General features: G+C 30.4%; 1 protein-coding gene across 1 annotated transcript in view; it reads left to right on the top strand.

Annotated features, from left to right (window-relative positions):
• Positions 1 to 23,006: 23,006 nt before the first annotated feature.
• Positions 23,007 to 26,132, top strand: part of Mapmodulin (acidic leucine-rich nuclear phosphoprotein 32 mapmodulin) — a 41,290-nt gene continuing 38,164 nt past the window's right edge. Inside the window, exon 1 of the mRNA XM_075375616.1 lies at positions 23,007 to 23,203. Within this exon, the coding sequence (XP_075231731.1) occupies positions 23,156 to 23,203 (48 nt within the window). The 5' untranslated portion in view covers positions 23,007 to 23,155. The remainder of the gene's footprint in view (positions 23,204 to 26,132) is intronic.

The raw sequence follows: 26,132 nt of genomic DNA, 5'->3' as shown, positions 1-26,132 counted from the left end.
ACCACCATCTGCTATTCTAGACAAAAAATTTAGTTCAGTACCCTTTTTACAACTGTGATGTGCATTTGTGCTAGTAGATTGTGACAACTTCATTCATTCATTTATATTAACTTATGTTACAAGTTTTTATTAAAATCCAATGGCGTTAAGAGGCTGTTTCGATGTGCCTGACTTATTTTGCTATATTTGTGGAAATTTTACTGTCAAAAAACAAAAAGAAACATTACAGAATTTGTAAAAATACATACATATTTCCACTATTTTGTGTAAAATTAGGAGACAAAGACAAATTTTGAACTTTGCACAAGGTTTGTTCAGTGTGTATTGAAGAACTTCATGAGTGGTGACAAAGAAAAAACAGTCCTTCCACTTTGGAATGCCTATGGTTTGGAAAGAACTAACCAATTAAAGCGATGATTGTTACTTTTGTTCATGTATAATACAGGGATTCAATTTAAAAAACAAAAAGGACATTTTTTACCCAAACCTTTGATCAGCGATACCTCCTGTACCTTATAGATTAGAAATATCTCTTCCTTCACCACCAAAAAATTAAATGATATATGAAGAAATGGTTTCACAGAGTTGTGCTAATGAACTGGATAATAAAAAAGATGATTATGATGCAGGAAGTTATGAACCAAATCCGTTTCAGCAATCCAAATTAAATGATTTTGGCAATTTAAACTTTTCCTTAGGATTTTGATAAATGTTTAGACTCAAGGTTGAAGGAAAGAACTTTGTTGGCATCTGACACTAGTTTTTACTGGTTTAGAAACAGAGAAAAAGACTTTGTTCAATATTCTTCTCAAGAAGGAACAGTAGTTTACTGTAATGATGTACATGAACTCATGGAGCACATCCACATTGACTGCAAGGTTTCTAAATAGGAGTCTGTTCTTTAATTTGTTGAAAAGGAGACTTAAGGCAGTTTTTCTGCACAATAGAAGTAGTACATTTCTTTACTAGTGGGGCATTCTGTTCATCTGAAAGAATCTTATGAAGATTCTGACGTACTTTTAATTAAACTTTGGTATAGGGATCAAGGTTGAATAATTTGTGGCAATTTAAAGGTACTTCCTTTGTTAGTTGGAAAGGTTATACCAAGTACGCCCATGTCTTTTATGCAAGTGGAATAGTTATGAGAAACCAGCCCTATAATAAAAAAGAATGAACCACCAAGATAAACCTTAAAAGTTGGTATGAAAATCACTAAAAAAGAAAGTTTACTAGAGCCAAACAAAGTTTTGCTTCCTCTGTTGAAGCAAAATGAAGCAATTTGTTATTAAAAAGTCATTAAGAAAAGATGAAGACTATTTAAAGTATTTTTGCAGTCAGTTTCTAGGTTTATCAGAAAAAAAAAAGATAAAGTAGGGTGTTTTTATTGTCTGATATATGGAAGCTTATGAAAAATGAAATATTTGATTCTAAAATCGAGGAAGCAAAATAACAAGCTTGGAAAGCCTTCAAGGATACAGTTCTTTTTTCTTCGCAAGAAAAAAGATTAAGCTTATAAAAATATTGTACAAAATATGTTAGAAAAACTCAAAAATTTTGGCTGCAAAATGAGCCTAAATGTACATTTTTTAGATTTTCACCTTGAGTACTTTCCCAAACATTCTGGTGCAGCAAGTGAGAAGCAGGGAGGAAAGATTCCACCAAGACGTGAAAGAGATGGAGAGGAGATACCAAGGGAGATGGAACATGAGCATGATAGCTAAGTACTGTTGGATGTTAAAAAGAGATTACCTGCTGCAGACCACAGAAGAAAAAGTACCAAAAGGAGCATCAAAACAAAAAGAAAAATATTTTATAAGGAAATGTAAGGAAATAAATAGTATTTTACTGAGTGTTTTCATTAGTTTTAATATTTTAAATTTTGTTTTTTATATCACTTCTAAGTAAATTCTAAATTTAATTGGGATTTGAACCTGAGGCATGGCATTTTTCATATACTACAAATTTCCATTCTCATGGGGCAAAATGACTACAGCAGCTGATGCCAATCATCTCAAAATAATTTTTAAAAAAAACAATTTTTATTATGTTTTATTTTTGTTTAAAAAAATTTTTAAGCCTTTTTGAGAAAACCTCTTATGTGATGAAGAAAATTTGAAGTCATATTTGGATTCAGCACCAGAGATACTTAATGAGCTATCAAAATGAAAATAATTTTTTCATAGTTATAAAATTCAGGCCTGTGTAATTTACTTGCAGGAGTGTTTTTAAAGTGTTGTGAATGAGACTATGTTGTTGGTCTCCTAAGTAATTTAAAATTTAGAATTTGGTGGTTATTTTTTTGTGATGGTTGGGCAAGAAAATTCATGTGCAGCTCCAAAATTTAGCCATCAGTCCAGCAGTCACCAGCCCAGCAGCCACTGACAGCATAGAAGAAAGAAGAAAGAAGAAAGAAGAAAGAAGAAAGAAGAAGAAAGAAGAAAGAAGAAACCTGTAATTTCCCTCGGTCAGCCCTTCGGGGCAACGGGAATATCAAGGTTAATGGTATGTAATTCCGATTATTGCCAAGTCTCGGAAAGTGTAGGCCAAAGAAGAACAAAGAAGTCATCTGCAGAAGAAGAGGAAGGAGATGAAGAAGAAAGAAGACCCTCTACGCGACCCGACGTCACAGACAGGAGTCCGGAAAAGAGCCCAGCAGAGATGCATCGTGAAGGGCAGCCATTACAGAAGTGGATGAAGATCTTCTCCTTATCCATTCCTAACAAAAACACTTACAATTAAATTAAAACAGCAATAGCGACTCCCTCCAGAGAGTTAGTGCCCTGTTGTGGCGTATTCCTGCTAGCCTGTGAAGCATTAGCACCGAAAGGACTTCAGTGGACGGTCTGAAGGGGAATTATGTCAGGAGGACTGGTTTCAAAAGCCTAGCCTCCCGTGGTCGGACCATAAAATGGGTTCGAGAATGCTGGTATAAAATAAACGGATTGGAATGCTAATAAATCCGTCCTTAAAATTAAAAATATAAAATAACAAACAACTTAAAATTTAGACCTGTCATTAAAAAATAAACCTTTAAACACGCCCGATTATAGAATCATCCAGCAGCAAGGGACACTGTCCAGGTTCTGCGATTCGTAGGGAGAATTAGTGAAACTCCCGCCACCTTTGCATTCCATTCCATTCCAAAATTTAATTTACGATATACTTTGTTTTGTATACAAATATTGTTGCTCACTATTTAGTCTTGTATTGAAGTGATGCAGTATAATATTATTAACATCTGATTTGCAATATTTATTGTGTCAAACAAATCTGGTATCAATTAAACTAGAATGAATTCAGCATCACCAATCACTGAAGATGGTTACAACACTGACTGAAAATGTTGAGATGCAAGTTTTAAAAACTTATTTATTAAATTTGCTTACATTTGTTTCATAAAAGTTTATAGCTTTAAATAAAATTAAACAGTATGAAATGCAAGATAATGAGTATTTCAAAGGATAATGAGTATTATCTCTAACCAAATAACAATGCAAAACTCTATTGTTCTGAAGAAGATAGGTTAAAATGACTTTAAAAAAGTACTGTACCTTTTTATAAAAAAAATTATAAATTTTAAAATGATAATCATTAGGATCTCCAGTTATTTAACTATAAAACAAGTATAATAAATTTTAGTTATTATTTTTGTATAGTTATTATTAGCATGGAAAAGGGAATAAGTATTCTTGGAAATTTCAGTTTCACCTGTTTACAAAAAGAAAAGCAAGTATAGGCACAAATATAGATTTTGGCTAATTGTTAATCAGTATCCTTTATGACATAGTATCATAACTTTAACTCATAAAGTGACATTTTTACATTGTCCGGCATAAATTTTAAAGCAAACATGAATTTTACATCATAATGAATATTTCACAAAAGAGTAGGGTTATTTAAAACTAATGTATACATGAGAACATGCATACAATATTTTTAAGATAAACTAAAATAATGCTGGAAACTTGCAGAGATTTATAAATCAAATAAAAAATCACATTTATAAAGATATTAAATGGAAAACTTTTAAACAACCACTACATTCTAGTAGGTAAATAAACAATTTATTCTAATCAGTAAATAAATAATACATTATATAAATCACATAGTAGAGAATATACTTCAGTTCAATCCCTACAAAAATGTACTGGTTAACTGTTGTAGTTTCCCATGTGACTCTTTACAAAAATGTTACAAAGTAACTTTACAAAAAATGTGATTTACTTTTACAGCAGAAATAATTAAACTGTTAATATATATTATAAATATTATTTTTTTTTTATTTTTTAGAAGAATACCTACTAAATTTATCTTAAATAAATTAATTAAAAAGTCATAACAGCTATTGATTTACTTGCAATGTGAACTTTTTCAATATATTTAGATATTTATTCTTTGGACTATTCTCATATATTGAAATTAGTGTAATTCTGTTACACTGTAAACAATAAATATAATGAATATAATGTAGTATATAAAAAATAATAATTTGGTTTATAAAAGAAAAAGTATTATAAATTCATACATTTTATTTATTGTTTCTACAGATTCATTGTTATTTATTTTCAACCAGTTTATTGCTAATATGAATTGTTAAAGCAATTTCTATAAGTTAATTAACAATTATTATAAATTACTACATAAAAGTATTTTTAAATTATTAAATGCAACTTATAAGGTATTACATCGCAGTAGGTTATCTCTGCAGTAATTTGTTATCCCTTCTTGTAACAAATGCTGCATTTTTATATCAGTTTCACAAAAGTTCACATGACTTTCAATGTAAAAATAAACAATTCTTAACTGAAATGAAAATTTTAGAATACGTTTTTGGTGTGTACAAAAACGTTTGTTTAATGTTGACTTGTAAATCAAAATTTGATTATCGTAATATAAAATGTAACAGTTGAAAAAAAACTTAAAATTAAAAAAGCTAACAATGGAGTTGCTATACTTTCCTAAAAGTGAGAAAATGAAGATGTATTTCAAAAACTGGTGTTAAACGATTTCAAGATCTTTACCGGTCATTATAGTAAATATCGTACAACTAGGAAAGAGTGTTCCTGTGTAATTATGTTAAACATATTGCTACATCTGGCTGAGATATTCTAAAAAAAAACTGTAACTGTACACTTGCAATTTTCAAGGGTGGGTGTAGAGATTTTATAAATTTTTTTTGAAAGTTTATGTACTACCTAAGCACTTTTATTGCTATGAGGATTTTTCTAAACCACTAAATAAAAAGTCAAAATGAAAATTCACAAATTTCCCCTACCGCCTCAGAAAATTTTCACAAAATTTTAACATGATAATTGCCCCATATGTAGATATTTACAAATGATGTCTGAACAAAACATCAGTTCATTCAGTCTGAAGATTTTTAGTGAAAGCAGTGTGAACAAAACATTCAGTTCATTCGGTATGAAGATATTTAGTGAAAGCAGCATGACACATATGTACATTTATTCATTCATTGAGAAGTTTTCCATTTTTTTGGTCTTAATGGACAGACTTATTAGGATGTGAAACATTGAGATTTGCCAATAACCTGCTCGATGACTTTTTGAATAAATTTTGAGATATAATACAGAAAAATAGTAAGTTGTGAATTTGTGAATAACCCAAAAATACAGAAAAATGACCCACTTAGTTGTGAATAAATTAATATTTATTTTACCATTCTTTATTTGGCAGATATTTTAAGTGGATATTCTCAAAAAACACAAAATAAACATGACTTTTACCAAGTAATAAATAATTTAATTTTTAATTAAAAATCTGATGGGGACACCACATGACTTCCTGTACGTCTATTAAATTACATACACATTTTAAAAAAATGAAAAGTACATAACATTTTATTCCATTAATAATTTCTGATATTTTTTATTTCTTTTTTTATTGTTATTATTGAATTATTATTATTAAAAAAAAAGTATATTAAGTCGAAATTGAACCGATGTGCCTTCCCCTTGTAACATCCAAATATTTCATTAATAAAAATTTTATTTGGCTATAACATTGGAACCAGTGAAAATAAGTACCACTTATGATGTATTGTTGAATAAAGCTGTCAGTGAGAGCTTATTAATGCAGTTAAAAAAGGCCGAAATCCAGATTTTTTCGACGTATCACCGAAACTAGTCAAAATGGATTCGGGAATGGTCAAAATGGATATTTCCGTTGAAATTTGAAAACCGAAATTTTTCGCGATCACAATACTTTCTTTACTTCGTACAAGGAAGTAAAAACGTAATTTCATGCGTTTTAAAACTGTAGCGAATCCCAACGTTTTTATCTCTATTTTCTCATATTTACTTTCCCAACTATATAACTATTGTTGCTGTAGCAGTATAGTTATGAAACAAAGGTTTATAGGTCGACCAAAATGTTACGTATCCACATTTCAAAACCAGTATCGACATTTCAAAACCTCCTTAGTCCAAAAACACAAAAAAAAACTATAAAAATTTCCAGAAAAAGTATGTACATACAAAAAGTATGTAAAAAGTATGTTTGTGTGTTGGTCTGTATTTTGATCAATGTCTCCAGACTGGCTCAGTATGAAATTCTTTGAAAAAGGCAAAAAAGATTTCTACATATGGGAGATAGACAGGATTAAATTTTGGATAAAGTAAAAACAAGGAGAGAAATAGTTCTCACTAAAATTCAATTTTTTACTTTCAGTATAGCGATCATAGAAAAAAATTTTAAAGTTTTAAGCCGATCGAATTTAGGGTTGCAGGATATTCAACAATATTTTTAAACAATTTTTCTCACATCTTGAAAATACTTTTTTCAATTGTACTTACATAATGCATAATTAACTATCATATTCATTATCTAAAAACCTATGGTATTATAGCATTTTCTTGGTTCAACAAGGATATTGAGAGATTGCAAATGTAAATTTTTTTATAAACACAGTTTATTACCTAAATAACTTTAGACCATTGATTCCCAAAGTGGTCCAGGTGGACCCCCAGGGGTCCACGGGAGACTCGACGGGGTTCTACGTTGGCGTGACAAAAAAATGGGAGTTCACAATTCGTAAGCGGGGGCCCACGAAAATTCATCTGGTTTCGATAGTGAAGAACTAAAATGTTGGCTTGACTTTGCGTATCAACCTAGGCAGATAATGTTTTGAGAAGTTCAGCGACTGTAACTTACAATTACAAGGGGACAGTCTCAATTTAATAAAAACAAAGGGTGTAATTTCAGCTTTTCTTGGAAAATTGAAATTTATGAAATAAAATATTAGTTGGCGCGTATTTTTCCAGTTTTCAAACTTGTCACAGGTAGAATGCCTTGATGAGGATATTAAGACATACGTTCAACATTTAATTGCCCTGCATGATGACTTCAAAATCAGATTTGAAGATATTCTGCATGATGACTTCAAAATCAGATTTGAATATATTCTGACGATGGAAATACCATCACGGATCATAAATCCATTTGATGAAACGGAATTGGAGAATGTAATATTACAAGAGGAGCTACTCGAGCTTAGCATTAATGAGGGGCTGAAGGTGAAATTTAAAAGAGGGTATCAAACATTTTGGCTGCAGGCAGAAATACCAGAAAAATATCCTGGACTGTGGGGAATTGCGAGAAAGCTTTTGATAGCGTTTCCCTCGTCATATCTTGTCGAAAATAGTTTTAGTGTCGTTACAAACCTTTTATCAAAAAAAAGGAGCAGATTCAATATCACAGAACGGGGAGATTTGCGCTTATTCCTAACAAAACTGAAGCCAAATATTGATAATTTGCTGTCAATCCATCAAGTACATGCCTCCCATTAAAATTGTAACTATTTTGTGATTGTCATTGTAGAAGTTACATTACGTTATTAATGTTTAATTTTAATTATATTACGACAATTTTATTATATTACATTGCAATACGATAACAATAATAATTAATAGTGTAATGATTACATATTTGAATAAATGCAACACAAAAAAATATACTATTTTTCTTTTGCTTTTTACCACTCTGAATGGGAAGTTTTCTAAATAAAATAAGTGAGAATTGATTGCTTTCTTGTGCTGTGAGTAGATGTCAAAAATGTAAAGTTGGATGGAAGCATTTTTTTGATTGGCCAACTTTACTTTTTTGACATCCACTCACAGCACAATCAATCAAAAATTAACCAATCAATTCTCTTTTTTTTTCGGAAGCTGTTAGTTCTTGGAACTCAGCCGTAATGCAAATTTTCATAGTTAGATCTAATCTTCACATTTTCCGTCGACTGGAAATATGGTAGAAATGTAGCTGCAGGGGGTCCACCGGAACCAGCAAAATGTTTAATGTGGTATATGAGAAAAATAAGTTTGGGAACCTCTTCTTTAGACCATTGAAAAATTAGGTTGTCAACACTAACTTTATACTTCGAAATTAATTTTAATTCTACTCATTGTTGTCATAAAGTTACGTTTTGTTTGTTGGTTACGTATTTGGTACTGTTTTTGTTGTTCTTTAACTTGTAATTACATTTTTCCAATTGAATCTGAATTTAAAAAAGTGTAATTCGCTTTGAATTCTTTGTTTTCAAAAATGCCGCATCTCTTCACCCACGCAGTATATGCATAATTTTTGTGTACTTTTTTTTGCGATGGAAGTACGCTACCGGTGGAAGTATACCGACGTAGATATTCTGGACAAGTAAAATTCCTAACCGTAAAGTATTTTGTAGGATTTTTAACAATCTTCGTGAGAATGGTACACTTCCCAGCACTCTTGTTTCATCTGAACGTCAACCGGTACATGGCAATGAAGGGAAAAACATTCTTCAGATGATAATGTTTAGTCCTACAACGAGCACAAGAAGAATTTCTACACGACTCAACATCCCAGAAATTACTACGAAGGACATTATACGATCACGGACTGAGTCCTTATGTTCAGAAAGTTCAACATCTCTCTAGCTTGATGACCATGCCAAACGACTATAGTTTTGTCAATGAGTTAACAATAATTACCACTTAATTCTGTTCATACTTTTTTCGGACGAAGCTACTTTTACCTACAATAACATAAACAACCTACAGAATTCACATCGGTGATCTTTAGACGACAGACTTGAAAACGTGCATGTGGTTTGAAAACGCTTTGTTATAGAGTTATAGCTGACGAAAATTTCACTATATGCTGTAGTTGAATCAAATTACCAGCAACAATTTTCGGTGAACGTTTGGTGTGGCATGATCGACAACTAACAGGCCCTTTCATACTAGAACAACGTATCTCGAGGAGAAATTATCTGGAATTTTTAAACATTGAATTTCTTACAGCGTTTGAAAATTTCTCACTGACGAAACGAATTGAAATGCACTATCAATCTGATGGAGCACGAACACATTTCACGAATAAAGTAAGAGAATTCTTAGATGAAAAATTTAGTGGTAAATGTATTGGACGTATAGGGCCGGCAAGTTGGCCACCTAGATCACTGAATCTTACTAACTTGGAATACTTTTTATGGGGATGGGATGAAATGTGAGGTATACAATCAAAAAGTCATAAACTGATCACTTACATTCTCAATGCTGCTACCTTCATCAAGAAACCCAACCTATAATTAGGTTGGTGATAAAAAATCTAAGGAAATGAATGGAAAAGTGCATCGATGTTAATGGTGGATTTTTCGAGTATTTATTTTTAACTAATTCAATATAATCCACAGTGAGTTATTTTTGTAAATAAATTAAAAATATTTTATTTTTCCAAAGGTCTAAATTTATTGTATTAAAACGGCAGTTTTTAATTTTTACAATTTTATAACATTTTTCCATTAAATTTTGTTCTGTTTTGTTTTTAATATTAAATGTTGATTTTACTCGTTCGATCTATTTTCTCAAAATTAAATTTTTTTACAAGTTTTGATAATAAAATTTACGCATATGTTAGTCATTTAACAAAGTTATTGTACTTCAGACCTAAAAAAAAAAAAAACATATTTTTGGTCACCGAATTTTTCTGTTCTTTTATGTTTGATATCATGAAAACGACAGGAGATACAGTTCTGGGGCCTGTTTTATTCGATTTTTCAAGTCAAAAAACATAAAAAACAATCAAAGTTAGTTCTTACGTAAATCTCGATAACAAAGCGTTTTCGAACATAATGAACTTTTTTCCTTTTTTAAAGTTTTAGAATTAGCTCCTAAATTGTTTCCCTTTCCTACTGAATCACTATATATATATATATATATATATATATATATATATATTCAGTTTTATATAAATTGAAAATATGCAGGTGAACATAAATTGTTCAGTCCATTTTAAGGGTTAATAAAAAATGAAAAAGCAGTGTAGCGCGCGTGGAGTTTTGTTTAAACATTAATGTAGGTAATAGGCGTTACTGGTGACCTTGAATGAACATGCCGCCTCAATATAACGACAGGGGGGATTGCCAGTTGAGCAATGACTACAGTGAAGGAGAAAGCAATGTACGTACTTCGATTTCATGAAAGCAGATCTGTTTTTATAGACATTTTCGTTTTGAGTTCGGCCGCGTTCTTCTTAATTAAGGCTTTTAAAAGTTGGTATCAGCAGTTTAAGGACACAGGAAGTGAAGTATACAAAAAATTGTTAGTAGACCTGCCGCTTCCGAGGAAGTTGTGGCTCGAGTAAGAAATTCAATGAAGCTCGGGTAATTCGACTCGTACGAGTTAAGAACTGGGAATATACTGCAGTCGAATGGTAGTGTCTCGGCCTTTCATTCGGAGGTCCCAGGTTCGAATCCCGATCAGGCATGTCATTTTCACACACGGTACGAATCATTCATCTCATCCTTTGAAGCAATACCTAACGGTGGTCCCAGAAGTTAAAAAAAAAAAAATACCGCAATCGACAATTGTAAAGGTTCTACACAAGCACCTGAAACTTCATACATACAAAATTCAGTGGTGCATGCAACTGAAGATGACAATAAAATCAAATTTTGCTGTAAACATTCTTGATAAAGTGAATGAAGATAACAGGTTTTTAGAAAAAGTAAACTTCTCTGACGAAGTTACCTTCCATGTTTCTGGTCACGTTAACCGTCATAATTGTCGGATTTGGAGTAGCAAGAACTCTCATGCTGTTTGACAAACACAACGTGAAGCCCAAAGATTAACATTTGGTGTACGTTGACTACTTATGAAGTGATAGAATCCTTCACCGAGCCAACAGTTTCTTACGCTAGTTATCAAGACATGTTACAAGAGTATACAGTGCCACAAATTGAACATTAGCAACACAAGTTTCCTTCCAACAAAATGGCGCACACCACACTGGAAATTATATGTTAGGGGCTATTTACATGAACAATTTCCTCAACCTCGATTGGCCATGATAGACCACTTCCTTAGCCACCTCGATACCCTGATGTTACACCACTTGATTTCTTTCTTTGGAGGTTTCTCAAAGGCAGGGTGTATGCAACGAAGGTGTTGCTGTAAATGAAAAACTACTCCAACCACAGGATTAGTTACTAATGAGAAAAAGTAAACTTTATCCAAAATTTTCTGCTTTGGACTTAAATTGATAATTAGCAGCCAGTGAAATAGATTTACAAAAGACGACTGTTAGACTTATTACAACTGGACGGAGAAAACACTGGCCAGCTAAAAAGCACCTTTTTACACCAGCAACGCGCGAATAAAGGCTCTTGTGGACAAAGCACATGCTAACTTTAAAGAAGAATGGAAAAATGTTATGTTTCCAACAAGTCACATTTTCATGTTCAGGGGCAAAGGGTTAGGAATACATTATTATACATTAGGAAAACATGTAACAAAAATACATTCCTGGCTTATATCCAACAATCAGTTAAAACATCACCAGAAAAAAAGTTTAGGGGTTGTTTCACTTTTGAAGGCTCTTGCTCAGAACTTCCAGTAGATGGTAATTTGAAAAGTAATGGCTATGTCAAGATTCTGAAGGAAAGAATTGTGACAACTTCAAAACAAATTCCCATAAGACAATGGAATGTTCCAACAAAATTTGGTGAAACGCCATACTGTCAAAAAAGTGGAAAAACTTTTCAAATAATTAAAAATTAAATTGCTCCCATGGCCAGGCAACTCCCAGACTTAAAAAAACTAAAAATCTCTGGGCAAAATTCAAAAAACGACTGTCAAAAATCAAATGTACCACAAAATTTGACCTCATTAAAACAATATCAGTATGGTTTCATGAAGAAGAAATTTAAAAAAAAAATGTGTATTACACTTGAATCAATGGCTGTACATGAAGAGGTAAATGAGGACATGCGAAAGGTTTGTGCGAAATTGGTGCCGAAAAACCTCACAACGGAACAGAAGGACAATCGAAGAAACGTGTGCGTTGATCTTGAGAGGATTGACAATGACCAAGAATTCTTCGATCGTGTGATCACAAGTGATGTATCCTGAATATTTGAGTACGATCCTGAAACAAAACGGCAAAGTGAAGAGTGGCACACTCCGTTATCTGCTCGACCGAAAAAATGTCGAATGAGCAAATCAAAGATCAAAACCATGCTGATTTGCTTTTTTGATAGTAAGGGTATCGTGCATAAACAATCTGTTCCTCCAGGACAAACTGTCAACCAAGTGTTTTACAAGGTGTCCTTGAAAGTCTCAGGAAAAGAGTGATTCACGTGAGACCAGACATTGCAGACAAGTGGACGCTTGATCATGACAATGTCCCATGTCACACAGCCATTTCAATCAGGGGATTTTTTACCTCAAAACACATTCCTACGGTTCTTCAACCCCCCCCCCCCCCTTCTACATTCACTTGATTTGAGTCCTTGAGACTTTTTCCTTTTCCCGAAATTGAAAAAAGTCTTAAAAGGACGTCATTTTGGAACTCTGGAGAACATTCAAAAGACTGTGAGCGACCAGTTAAAAGCCCTACCAGTTGAAGCTTTTCAGCACTACTACCAGAAGTGGGAACAATTACTCCGCTGGTGAATAACTGCCCAAGGGAACTACTTTGAAGGGGATAAAAACTTTGATATGTAAAAAGTCAGTCTCATTCATTACTTTTCTCACACATCTCGTACAACTTCAGTTCTGTTCAACCCACTTTGAGTTGTTTTTAAAGGAAATTCCTTAATGTAGAGTTATACGAGGGTTATTTTTTTTTCAAAGTCCGATCGATCACGAAATTAAAACCACATTGAAAATAAAAAAATTTTTATATGTAACAAGTACTTACATAGTTACGCTATTTCTCTACATAGTCGGCACTCCGATTTAGACATTTGTCGTAACGTGGTACCAACTTTCCAATACCCGCATCATAGGACGGAGCCGCCTGTGTTTTCATCCCATGTTTCTACGCTGGTCTGCAGCTCGATGTCTGTGCCAAAATGTTGTCCTTCTAGCCAGCGTTTCATGTGAGCAAAGAGGTGAAAGTCCGATGGAGCCAAGTCCGAGCTGTATGGTAGGTGATCAAACACTTCCCAACGAAAACGCTGCAGGAGCTTCATTGTTACAGCTGCAGTATGCAGGCATTGTCATGGAAAAAGACAATGCCTGATGACAACATTCCTCTCCGTTTATTCTGAATTTCCCTTCGTAGACGTTGATAAGTCTCGCAGTATGAGGCTGCAGTGATGGTCGTGCCACGTTCCATGAATTCCACCAAAAGAACTCCATTCCGGTCCCAGAACACAGTAGCCATACACTTTGTTGGAGAAGGTTTGTTTGAACTTCTTTGGTTTACTGGGAGATTGAGAATGCATTCACTGTTTGGATTGTTCTTTTGTTTCTTCAGTTTCGAAATGGACCCATGACTCGTCCCGTGACAATTTTGTTCAAAAAATCTTCTCCTTCATTGTGGTAGCGCTGGAGAAACGTTAGGGAGGTGTCCAGTCTCATTGTTTTGCGATGGTCGGACAGCATGTTGGGAACCCATCTCGCACACAGTTTGCGGTACTGAAGTCTCTCACTCACAATGGTGTAGAGAGCTGACACTGAAATTTCAGGAAACGAATCACTCAATACAGAAATTGTGAACCGACGATTTTCTCGAATTGCCTCATCCACTCGCTCAACGAGATCATCGGTTGACACTCGCTTCCTTCCCTGACCGTCATATCATGAACATCTGCACGTCCTGCTTTAAAGTTCCTGCACCATTGTCGCACTTTGCTGTCAGTCATTGAAGTTTCACCGTACACATTACTTATTCGTCTATGAATTTCAGATACATCACACCCCTCAGGCTGAAGAAATCGAATTACCGCACGCACTTCACACTTGGCGGGAGATGCTATTGTTGTAGACATGTTTACGTGCTAGCTGCGTGTTCAGAACTAAACGAAGTGACGCGGCGTGATTGAAAGCCATATTAGAGACGCTGCGCAACACATATCCGCAAAGGCTCATCCGATTTTTGCGCGGGTTTTTATTTCTCGAGCGATCGGACCTTGAAAAAAAATAACTCTCGTATTCAGTCATTTGTTTGAGTCCTAACAAATTTCATGTTGTATCACAATTGGAGCAAGATACTAATAGTAAATAACATTTTTGTATGTCACAAACGTTTTCATAAATTTTTTAAAATATTCCATAGTTATTTTAACAGCATTAGCTAATTTTGCTCTTGTCTTTATTAAGACCATTATAAAATTCAAATCAATGATTTTACATATTGAACTTAATTATTTCCTATAACCTTTTTATTTTTTTTAATTATTGACTTTATAGATTGAGAACCATATAAGACCTAATGAGTTTTTTGCAGTATATCTTAAATTTTTTTGAAGTAAGTTTTATCGTAGTTATTATTACATTTTATTACAGCTCTTTTCAAGTTCCAGCCAATTTTTAGAAGAATTGAAATTTTAGTCAATTAGTATGAGTGAAGAAAAATAAAAATGATACTTTTAATACAAATAAAGCTTTTAATGTAATTATTACCTGGTAGGGAAATTCCCCTTGAAGAGCAGGTTTTCCTCCCAGTATTCTTGGTTCAAGAATTATTTCACATATGACTACAACTGAAACTGAAGAAATTTAAAGCTGTAATCTATAAAGACCCATCAGTACTTAAAAAATATGTTTATACATACTTTTTATTAGAAAGTTTTACGCAGTTTTAATTACATTCAATTTTTTTTTAGATTTGTTGGAATATATTGAAGCTTAAACTGAAATAGATATTGCACATCTAAAATTTTTATTGCACGATATACCCAGTCTTTCAATTGTACTTTTCTCCACAAACTCAATTTCTTTTCTTTATTTTTTATATTTTTATATACACAACATTTAACCAAAAAAAGATGAAAATTTTAGATCTTTTGTATTTTTGTCTACAATAATCAGAAATTAAAGCTTCACAAACTATCAACTTTTTAAACAAACTGCACCAAGAGTTTTTAAAACTCAATGTCATAATACTTTTTGTCAGTTTACAGCCATTAATGATTCGTAATTAGTTCTTACCCTGCATCAGCTGATGTTATTGCTAGGTTTTTTAAATTGCCTAAGATTCTAATTTGGAATGTGGTTAAAAAGCGTACTGGATTTGAACTGCATCTGTTCATTTACTAAATTGTTGTGTGTTTCTATATTTCGTAATGTTCAAATACATAGAGATGTGTATTTGATCATGTAATATGATCACAACAACCCGATTTGTTTATCAGCTGCATATGTATATGGTTACACAGTCATTCTTTATGCAATCAGTTCAGCAAGTTTTTTTTTTATAAATTAAAACTGTGAAAGAATTGTGATATATTATTTCTGAAAAACACTTCTTTTATCTTTTTTTGCACTACTACTTATATTTTTTCCCCCATTTCCCAAGTTTTGTGAATCATGGTTGGTAATGAAGTTATTAAAGTTCTCACTTTTTAAATTACAAACTTACCAAATTCATTAAATATAATTTTGAAAACTCATGTTTTCCATCATTTTTCAACAAGTAGAAAACAAAATGAATCTTTAGCCATTGAACAAATTTCAAGAGCAATTGAAAGTGTAATCATATAAGTTTTAAAACTCTGCTGGTTCAGTTTATAATTTATAAAAATGAATATGAAGTGAATATTTGTCAACAAAAGTTGGCAAACTTAATATAGAATGATAATTAAAATGAAATATGGTAGGTATAGTTGATGAACTACATCTGTATATTTTTTTCTTGAGATGTAGCTTTGGAACTACATTACCTTTCCAGACAAGTAAAAATATAACCATTGTTCAACTTCTGTTTTTTTTTAATTAATATTTTTTAAATAGTCATTGACATAATAATAAACCATAATAGATAAAAATTACAGCAAAAGAGAATACCAGTGATACATAAACATAATGTTAAGTTGGAGGTTACAAATCTTTTCTTTGAGATGAGAACTGAACATGATACAGACAAATATTGTCGGAGGAATTTTTGGAACCAAAACATTTTATACGTTTTACTGTGAATGTTGACTTGCTATATATCACTAGAAACTAAATTCAAGAAATTTAAACAAAAGACAGGAGAGGTTAAACTCATCTACCTTATCCAGAGAATAAAATGATAACATAATGAGCTTAGTGATAAGTTTGTAACATTACAACTGAAAAACAATAAAATGTAATATGTTTTACATAAAATAATATGAGTGCAATATTCATGTAACACTTACCTATATTATCCCAAAATAAATATTAAATTCCTGAGTTGAACCGATACAACTTTTTATAATACGATGCTGAAACAAAGTTTTACTAGTGAAAACAACTCCCATGTGATCACTAGTTTTTAATTTTCTTCATTATCAACAATCATTCACCCACTTGTTCATTTGTTATAGGCCAAATGTAAAGTTTATGAAATGAAACAAAGGATTTCATAATGATGTATCGACAGATGTTTCAACATGTCAGAAGCTATAAAAGATTTTTCAGTATTTTATTACCCCTCAAAATGTACTTGTTACACTCATTGCATGTAACTTATGCATGATCATCAATTTTTATAATAAAATAGTACCTAAAAATTGTTTTTTTATTCATTAAATCAGCATATTTACTAGTGAATTAATAATTTTCTGAATTAACTTTATAAGCATTACTGAATAGGTTTTGATGTTGCAATACAGAGGAGGTTTGGAAAAGAATTTTATCTATGAAAACTGGCCCAGATCTGTTAAGAAATTTGGAATGAATGGCATTTGAACATAGAGATCTTTCTCAAGGAATATTAATCAGTATTCTTTTGCCTCAATGAAAATTTTCTCAGAATTTGTCCAAGAAAAGCTCCTAATCCAAACTCTCTTCATTTTCATATATACATAAACACAAAGAAAAAGAAGAAAATGCTTTAGATATCATTATTAGTATTGGTTCTTCCTCACTGAACAGATATATTATTATTTACAGTACAGTACAGGAGCAAGAATATGTTTATCATTCAATATTAACATTTTTTTTTTTTTTAATTTGACAAAATTATCTGTTATGTCAGCATATTTGTAAATCTCCTTTCATTTACTTTTTAAACAAATTATTACATAAAGTTCAACTCTATTTAATTTTTTTTTTTTTTTTTGGTTAAGACTACAAGTTTGATTTTTCAGTATTAATTTTTCAGTATGCTATTAAAATCAAATTATTATTTTTTTTTTCTGTAATAAAACTGTTACGCAACATGAAATTTGTTTATTAACTATTAAAAAAAAAGAAGTTCAGGTTGTATACATATATTTTTGTATTTAAATCTTATTCATGAGGAATTCATCAATTTTGATTAATCTTTTAAGATTCATCAAAATAATTCATCATAAAAGATATTTTATAGAGCAGGTTTTTCATTTGGCAGCTCTGCAGAAAGTTTCTTGTTTATAACTTATTCACAAAACATGATCTATTTAAACAATATGAAATGATTTATTTTTTTGTTGACATTACATGAGAGTTGTAATTTGCCATTATATACATATGTAATGGCAATGACTAAAACTAGATAGTTGCCAACAAATTACTAACTAACTTAATTCTTTATCATTTGCTGGTCCATAATTTAAGTCTATTTTTTTTTTACTTTCAAATCTTTGCAGTAATTTAGGAGCAAGGTTTCAGATTAATAGTTTAGTTAAGTTAGTTAGTAAAAAATTCCTTTGTATATCCTTATTTCTTCCATAAGATAATTATGTAGACAAGCTACTGATAAAATTTTATTTTAAAAATACCACATTTTAATATAAATTAATATCTGAATCCAGGGCCTGCTTAAATCAATTAGAGTAGTACTTCCAGCTACATTACACAGGTTGCATAAGTTTTTTTTTTATAATTTAATGATTACAAGTTTACAGTGACTTACCAAAATAAATTAAATGTAATAAAACAATAAGAGCAAAATAGAATGTTAGAGTATGTGTCATTTTCAATCATTCAAAATTACTAAAAATGATCTAAAACAAATATTTTTCCATTAATTAATAAAAATTTCTTTGAATAAAAGTACTTTTTCTTAACATTTTCCTTCAGAAAAATAATTATGTCTGAAAAGTAATTTAATTTCTTGATTCTAAATATTAGTTATAATATAAAATTTGAAAAATATGCAAACAATTAAATCAAATAAAATGTTTACACTAACTCAGCAACTTTTGTTATTTTTGTCATGCATAAAAATAATTATCAGCTGGTATTAAAGGATTAACAAACATCTGATTTTTTTCCAATAGGATATAAAGCAACCTTAACCTTAGTTGCATCAATATGAAAACAAAATCTGTGATGGTAGTGTAATAACTTATGATAGTTTCATTAGTAAGTGGTTGTTGTGAAAGGAATTTTCCTATTATTTTCATGGAATTTTATTAATAATCTTCCCCTAAAAGTTGAACTATTTAACTTATTTTAATAACTTGATATTATTATTTTTATTATAACCTTATACATTTTTTAAATTTAAATAAAAAATATTCTAATTTTTTATTAATCCCCAACTGGAGACAATATAAATTTACATTGCATTGTTTTTTTACAATAAACAGGAATATATGATTTACAGTTATTTAATCTATCAGTAAGTATTTTGTTCTAAAGCATTTAAATCTTGTTTCTTTTGAGTCCTCAAAAGACGCACGATTTTATCCTACTTTAACAAAGTTCTGATTTAAAGATTTTGATTAAATTCCTTCTGCTGTGATGAACATTAAAAATATTCTTATCCTGACAATATCCATGATTCTTTGTAACAGATTCATTAAACCTTGCTTCAACCACTGGGAGTTAGGCTTACTTCTTACCCTTCAATTTCCAGGATGCAACTCAAGGCATTACAGGTTCTGGAACTATCAGTTTGTATGAAGATGGAGTTTAATTTTTATGTTTAATTTTATATTAATCACTTATACTTGATGTAAATAGGTGGAGTACTGCCAAAGATCTGAAAACAACATACAGGTTAAAAAAGAATCTTCAAATATTCAAGATGCATCGCTGATTTTGATTCTCCTCAAATTTTTGGCTTGAACTCTCTTCAAGTAGTTTACTGCAAAATTCAAGCATCAATCTCATAAAAATTTATTGAAAAATATTACAAGAATTTATTTTAATAACAACAGAGTTTGTAAAATAATTTGTTTTTTTTTTCAAAATTTTTAATGTTATATAAAAATTAATTAATAATTATGCAATTTCAACATTTTCCAGACATTTGCTCTCGTAACTTAATGAATTAACTTTAAAAAATGATAGAGCTTTTTTTTAATAAAACATTGATGAAATTTCATCTTATATCCAAATATATGGAAATTTTATTAAGATAAAAATTAAAAGCTTGAATTTTTAATACACATGTTTTAAAATTGATACTTATTTTTTAAAAGTGGAAATTGTAAAAGAGATGTGCCTTCAACTGCGCTAACCACCTTTTATGTTTCTTCACAGACTGTAATTGGTAGTGCAGAATGTTGTGATGCTGTTGGATGTGGCATGGTGTTGTTTCAGGTTTTGAAAGATCTTTGTGGTTTATAATATAGTCTCAGAGTAAAATTTGAATTTGTTGAGTGGGTTTGGAGTGTAATTTTTATTTGTTCATCTAGAATGCTGTTTTTATGTCTTCAACTTACTCAAATGCAACCTTCAGTGTTTAAACACCTGATATTCATATTTTTAAAGCAACTATATGTGTGACTTGTTTCAATGAAGTAAGTTTGCAATGCATATTCTTCATGCGACAGAGCAAAGTTTCATCCTGTTTGTTCTATGTAGAGCTGAGAGTCAAGCAGAGGGGTTTGTACACTCTAGATAAATCAAATTTGTTGAATTGTTTGTTTAGTAATATTTATTTTGTTTTATTTGTGGTTCTGAATGCAATATAATAGTATTTTTTATTTGTAATTTTAACAGTATTATTGTGTTTTGTATTTGTTGATTTTGGTAGTTTTGTACTGAAATTTGGGTAAGAGTTTGTCTATCAGTGTACTCTGTTAAATCCATTTGCTTTAGCAATTTATTTAATTTTAAGAAGTTCATCCTGAAAGTCTTTATCTAAGTGGAGTTACATGTTATCCAGTGGAGTGTATGTGTCTGTCAGTTGTGGGTGATTTCTGTTGACTTTGAATATGTTTCTTATAAATGTTTTTTGTTTGTATGGTTCAAGAAATTTCTATTTTTATAAAAATTTTAGTATTAACTTTTATATTTTTTTATAATTACCATGTTACATTCCTACAAATATTTTAATGTTTCCTACAATTTTATATTGTTTAATTATTTCCATTGTAAAGGACTATATACATAATCTACACTTATACAATATATTAAATAGATTATTTTATTTTGTACGAGTGTCTTATCACAATTTTTGAGGATTTTTATTTTTTCGCTATCTTGTAATAGTACTTCAGCAAATGTGCTAGAAATGGATGAGTCCATAGGTGGGCCAGTATTGTGTAAAAAAAATTATTTTCAAAACTAGATTTTTTTTTATTAAATCGAGCATGCTTCTTATTTTAGTGATTAGTTTGTTAGCAGTGTAGTTCAGCTTGGGCTAATTGTATAAGATTATGGTTGTTTCAAAATGAAGTTTTTCATATCAAAAATTGCAAATGTAGCATTGCGAGGGAAATGAATGTACTTTATTGTTTACTAGGTCTATGTAATTTTTTTATTGAAATTATAATTTTGGGATGTGCTTGAAGGATAGGAGCTGATGGTTTAATTTATTTTAGATGTGGTGTTTGTTTTTCAATGAACAAGTCTTCAGAGTTATTTTATTATAGTTTGAAATCTATTTGTAGGGATATTTTTTAATTGTTTGACATTCATGGTGAAATTATATATTTATCTCTGAGCAAGAACATTTCTTTTGTGTTAATAACAGTGCTGTTTGCTTTCACAAAAGTGAATAGTTTTGAATTTTAAAAATATATATATATTGAATCACTGAATTATTCAAAACAAAAACGTCCTAAGATAACACATACAACGAAAATAAAACACAAAAGTAAATATTGTTTTGATAAAAGTCAGTGAGTAATTACGGTTTTATTTTCAATAAGCAATACAATTGTATACACAATTATCTGTCATGAAGGTAAACACTTAAAAAAATGAAGGTGTCACTTAAATAGGGACTGAATGTCATCTGCATTTCAGCAGGGGCTTTGATCTATGTAATCATATATTTGGTTTTCTGAGAAGGTACTTGAAAACCACTTCATTTTTCACTTTCACTAGGAAGCATTGCACAGAATGCTTGTTATTCTTAAGTATGGCCACGTAATCTTAGGGGTGACTTATGATTGTTATCAGGTTGCTGATGGCCATTATGATTCTGATATTTAACATACAAACAATGCAACTGAAATTATATATATAAAACTATACCTGTGGTATATAATTTCACAATCAACTGACACCCACCTTAAAATCTTTCATTTTCCACCATAAAAATTACAATATCAAAGATAGTAATTTAGCATTTCACTGTACGAAATTATAGATATTTCTTATTTACAACTGTCATTTTTCACAATAAAAAATATTAGAATAACTCTTAATACGGCGTCACCCTATAATTGTCAATATGAATTAAATAAGTTCAAAATCATGAGCAGATAAACAATGGCCCAATTATTAACAAGCTTTAAGAGAATTGAGAAAATAAATAAAAGGAATAAAAATGGAAGACAAAAATATAATAAGGAAATTCTCACGAACTTGTGTTTTAGAGAACTAAAAGAAAAAAAATTATCCAACCCATAACTACTGATAATTACAATAACTACAATTATTTCCTTGGCTATGTCCAAATCATTTTGGCAAATTGACAAATCTTGGTTTTTTGGTGGATTTATGAATCAGTAAATCTCAGTATATATTGGAAAATTTCCTTATTGGATATGTACATTAAAGTACGAATTACTAACTAAACTATCTACAACTGACTCTAAATAAATGAAAAAAAAATTATTAAATATAAACATTTACTGCCAATAAACTTAACATTCAAGACAAAATAAATTTAAGAGGAATTTTTGAGCTTTATCTTTCAATCATGATTATTCATAAAATTCACTGACATCAATGTAAAAAAACAATAAACCATATTTCATGCCTTCTGAAATAATTAAAAACATCTACAGTGTTTTTTTCATATATAGTATACAAAGTTATTACATATATAATCAGAAACCAAATCTAATCTTAATTTAAGATTTGGTTTTACAAATTAAAATAAAAAAACCTAATAAAAAATTTATATAATTAAAATATTATAACTAATTTCATTAAAAATAAATTTTTTGTATCTAATAAACTTAATTTAGTATCAATAGTTTATATTGTATTTTTATAAAAAAATAAATTTTTAGACATATTTTATTTATGTTTTACAACCGCAATTTTGAATATTGCCGCTGTATCGTTCAACTTCGATCAAACAGTTAACGTTTAGCTCGCTACGAACGCCACATTCAGTAAAACTGTATCTAAGGATTTTATTGGTTCCTTTGGAAGTAGTGCCGACATGTGTTTTATTCCCGCCGTTGCTGTTGTGTTATTGTGTCGACCCCTCTAAGCCGCCATTGCTGCGCTGCGAATACGTTGCGGCGACTTGTCTCGACCACCGTCATTCCTGCTTTGAAGACGAAGCTTGCTGGGTTGTGTGAGCAACGTCGATAGTACAGTGCGCCGGAAAGTGATCAGTGTTTTTAAACATGGAGAAAAGAATTGATCTGGAGAAACGAGGAAGGGATCCTGCTCAGGTAAGATTTTTTAATATTGAGTAATATATCTTATGAAGACTTTTACGAAATATTGTCTGGCGAACGCAAGGCTAATGGAGATCACGGCATTGTTTCTATTTTAAAGTGAACACGTTAAATTATTTTTTAAACGATTTTATTGAACAAAATAATAATTTTTAATTGTTTAAATATGTTTTAATAGTTCTTCTGTACATTTTTGGGGGTGTTATTTTGTCCTTGGGTGTTTTTAAGCCCACGCCTGTAACTACTATAGTTTTATAATTCGAAGTTTTTCCCTATAAAAAATAAGGGGTTTTATGCTAATCAATTTCATTTCACCGAAACTTTTACGTTATAATTATTTTTATGGTTGTTTATGTTGTGTTTAGTTGTCATTGCTTTTGTTTTTACCACGATTTGAAACTAACCAAACTTCATTATTCGGCTATTATCCGAATTTTGTTATTTCACATTTCATTTGAAATTTTGAGGGGTTTATTTTTGTTTATAAAGGAAAGTATATTTGTAAAAACTTAGGGGTGCCTATAAATAATGTCATATGTTACAGAAGCGTGACATTGAAAATTTGTTCATTCGTTTTAACAAATTCATTATATCCCTATACGAGAAGATTATCAGTATTCATGAAGGTATTATAAATTATTTGTTTAATTTGTGAAGTATAGTTTGTCAGATTATTGATTATGGTTTTATTGGCTTTATATCATCAATGTTTACAATTTACGGAAGCCATTTTTTGTAGGTTACTTTAAGATTTATTTTTATCAACACGTCTGATTGACTTATTAAATATTAAGTTAACAATTAAATTAAAGTATACTTTATATTTACTAGATTAAATTTTACTTTAATCCTGTAGTTATTTTTCACTTTAAGAGGTCAAATTAATGAATGCCAATAAGGGAATATAGAAACTACACATGTGTATATCATAACAGACCATAAGGTTAAATTTTTTATTTAAATAGTATCGTAAACGTTTTAATTTAATTTTCCCCTAATTTGCTATAGATTGCCAGACTTGAACACATCGGGTATGGATTGACTATATTTTTAAAATTTTTATCTATTTACTGCTGTTTCGGAAGTTGAAAGGCGGCCATGTTAAGATAATGGCCTGATGCGCACTTATCTACAGCTTGGCACGAAGACGAATTTCTTCTAATTGCACTATTAAAACTTGCACTGTACCAGTAAAACCACCTAAAACTGTAAACATGGATTCACGACTAAACTTTTAATAAAAATTTTATTTAGAAAACGTTCTTTTAAATGGAATTTTTACTGATAAACACGTCCAATATGCACTACACCCTCCCTTGTGCAACTTCATTCGTACACTCATCACCTGAAACGAGATTGCATTGTGTGCTGGCGCATAAAGATTTCTCCGCTGATCAATAAAGTAGATCCTGTATACGAATTTTTTTTAAACGTAACACGTACGATGAACTTATATTGATGTATACGAATTAATATTTTTTTATCTTACGTTGCTTTTTTGGTTACTAATCACTTTTTAAATTCTTATTGATAAATTAAACTTATTGTTTAAGTTGTGACAAAGCGTGTTCTTCTAGTTTAGGATGTTTATTATTTGCGTTTGGCGTTTTAATTAATGCTATAGTATCGTCCCATCCCGCCAGGTTTTTTTAAAATTCTACTTTATAAATGTAAATAGAAAATATGCGCACCCAGTACCCATACCAAAACCTTTACAAATGTTTATAAACTAATTATTTTTATTTAAGTTTTAAGTTTCCTGGACAATTTATAGTGTTATTTATATCACCATTGAATGAATGCTAATTATCCATTTTTTATTAACTTACATTTTTTTTGTTTATAATTTTATTGAGTGTTAAAATACCAAACCAAGCAGTGGGTTATAGTTTTATATTTTTTTTTATTTCTTGAATTAATTCACTATTATGGATTACTTTTTCATTTTGTATTATGATAATTATTTTATTCAGATTGAGCATATTAAAGGATAATTACCTCAATCTGAATAAAATAAATAAATATAAATAATAATAAAAAGTTTATAGTAAAAAATATTATAAATAAATATATATTTGTTAAAATAAATTTGTTGCATAAGGATGCAACAAATTTGGTGCCTACTGCACTTTTTTCTTTCTTTTTTTATTAATATTATAGGTTTTAATTGCCATGCTTAACTTTAGTTTTGTTGTTTAGTATTCCCTGTAATAATTAATTAATGTACTTCAAAAATAAAATTGCTAAAAAAAGTTCATCTTGTAACTTGAATGGTATATGTACGGAGAACCATCTATTTTGACCGTTATGTCAAGTGTTATGGTTAGTGGTTACTGTTTAGAAAATTAATTGTACACCATTATTTTAGATATGTTGGTTATTCTGTTCTCATGCTTTCGCTGTTTATACTTCAAATTATATATGATTAATAGTATAAATATTCAGTGGTATTTATAAAAGAAACTTTTAATACAATAATAACACAGTAATTCCTGATATTTTTTTTTTCTGTTAGGACAAAAACAAGTTGAAAGGATGGTCAAAATATCCAGGTGATCACAACGAGGGTTGTATTGTGTCCATTATAAAATGCTACTGTTAATAACATTTTTAAAGCTGATAATTGAATTTAAATTGAAGTATTAAACACTGCATGAAGTTTAATATAATTTTAATTTTTCTTTGACAGATAACCCACTTCCCCATTTCCTGCCATTACTGTTCACAACAAATTTACCTGTATATTATATTCGTTGTTAAACATGTCATTTGGAAGCAATTATATAAAGTTTATTTTGGCTGACTAGTGCAGTTCTTTGATCCCTAGGTGGCGACAGGAGGGGGCAGCTGGCCGTGTACCAATACACTGCTCTGGGTGCTGCAGATTTTGAACATTGCTCACAACACTTTTCCACGTATTACG

This window comes from Lycorma delicatula, chromosome 9 (assembly GCF_047948215.1).
Source record: "Lycorma delicatula isolate Av1 chromosome 9, ASM4794821v1, whole genome shotgun sequence".
Classification (NCBI taxonomy): Eukaryota; Metazoa; Arthropoda; class Insecta; order Hemiptera; family Fulgoridae; genus Lycorma; species Lycorma delicatula.
The sequence above is the reverse complement of the archived record's forward strand: the minus strand, read 5'-3'. Positions and strand labels throughout refer to the sequence as shown.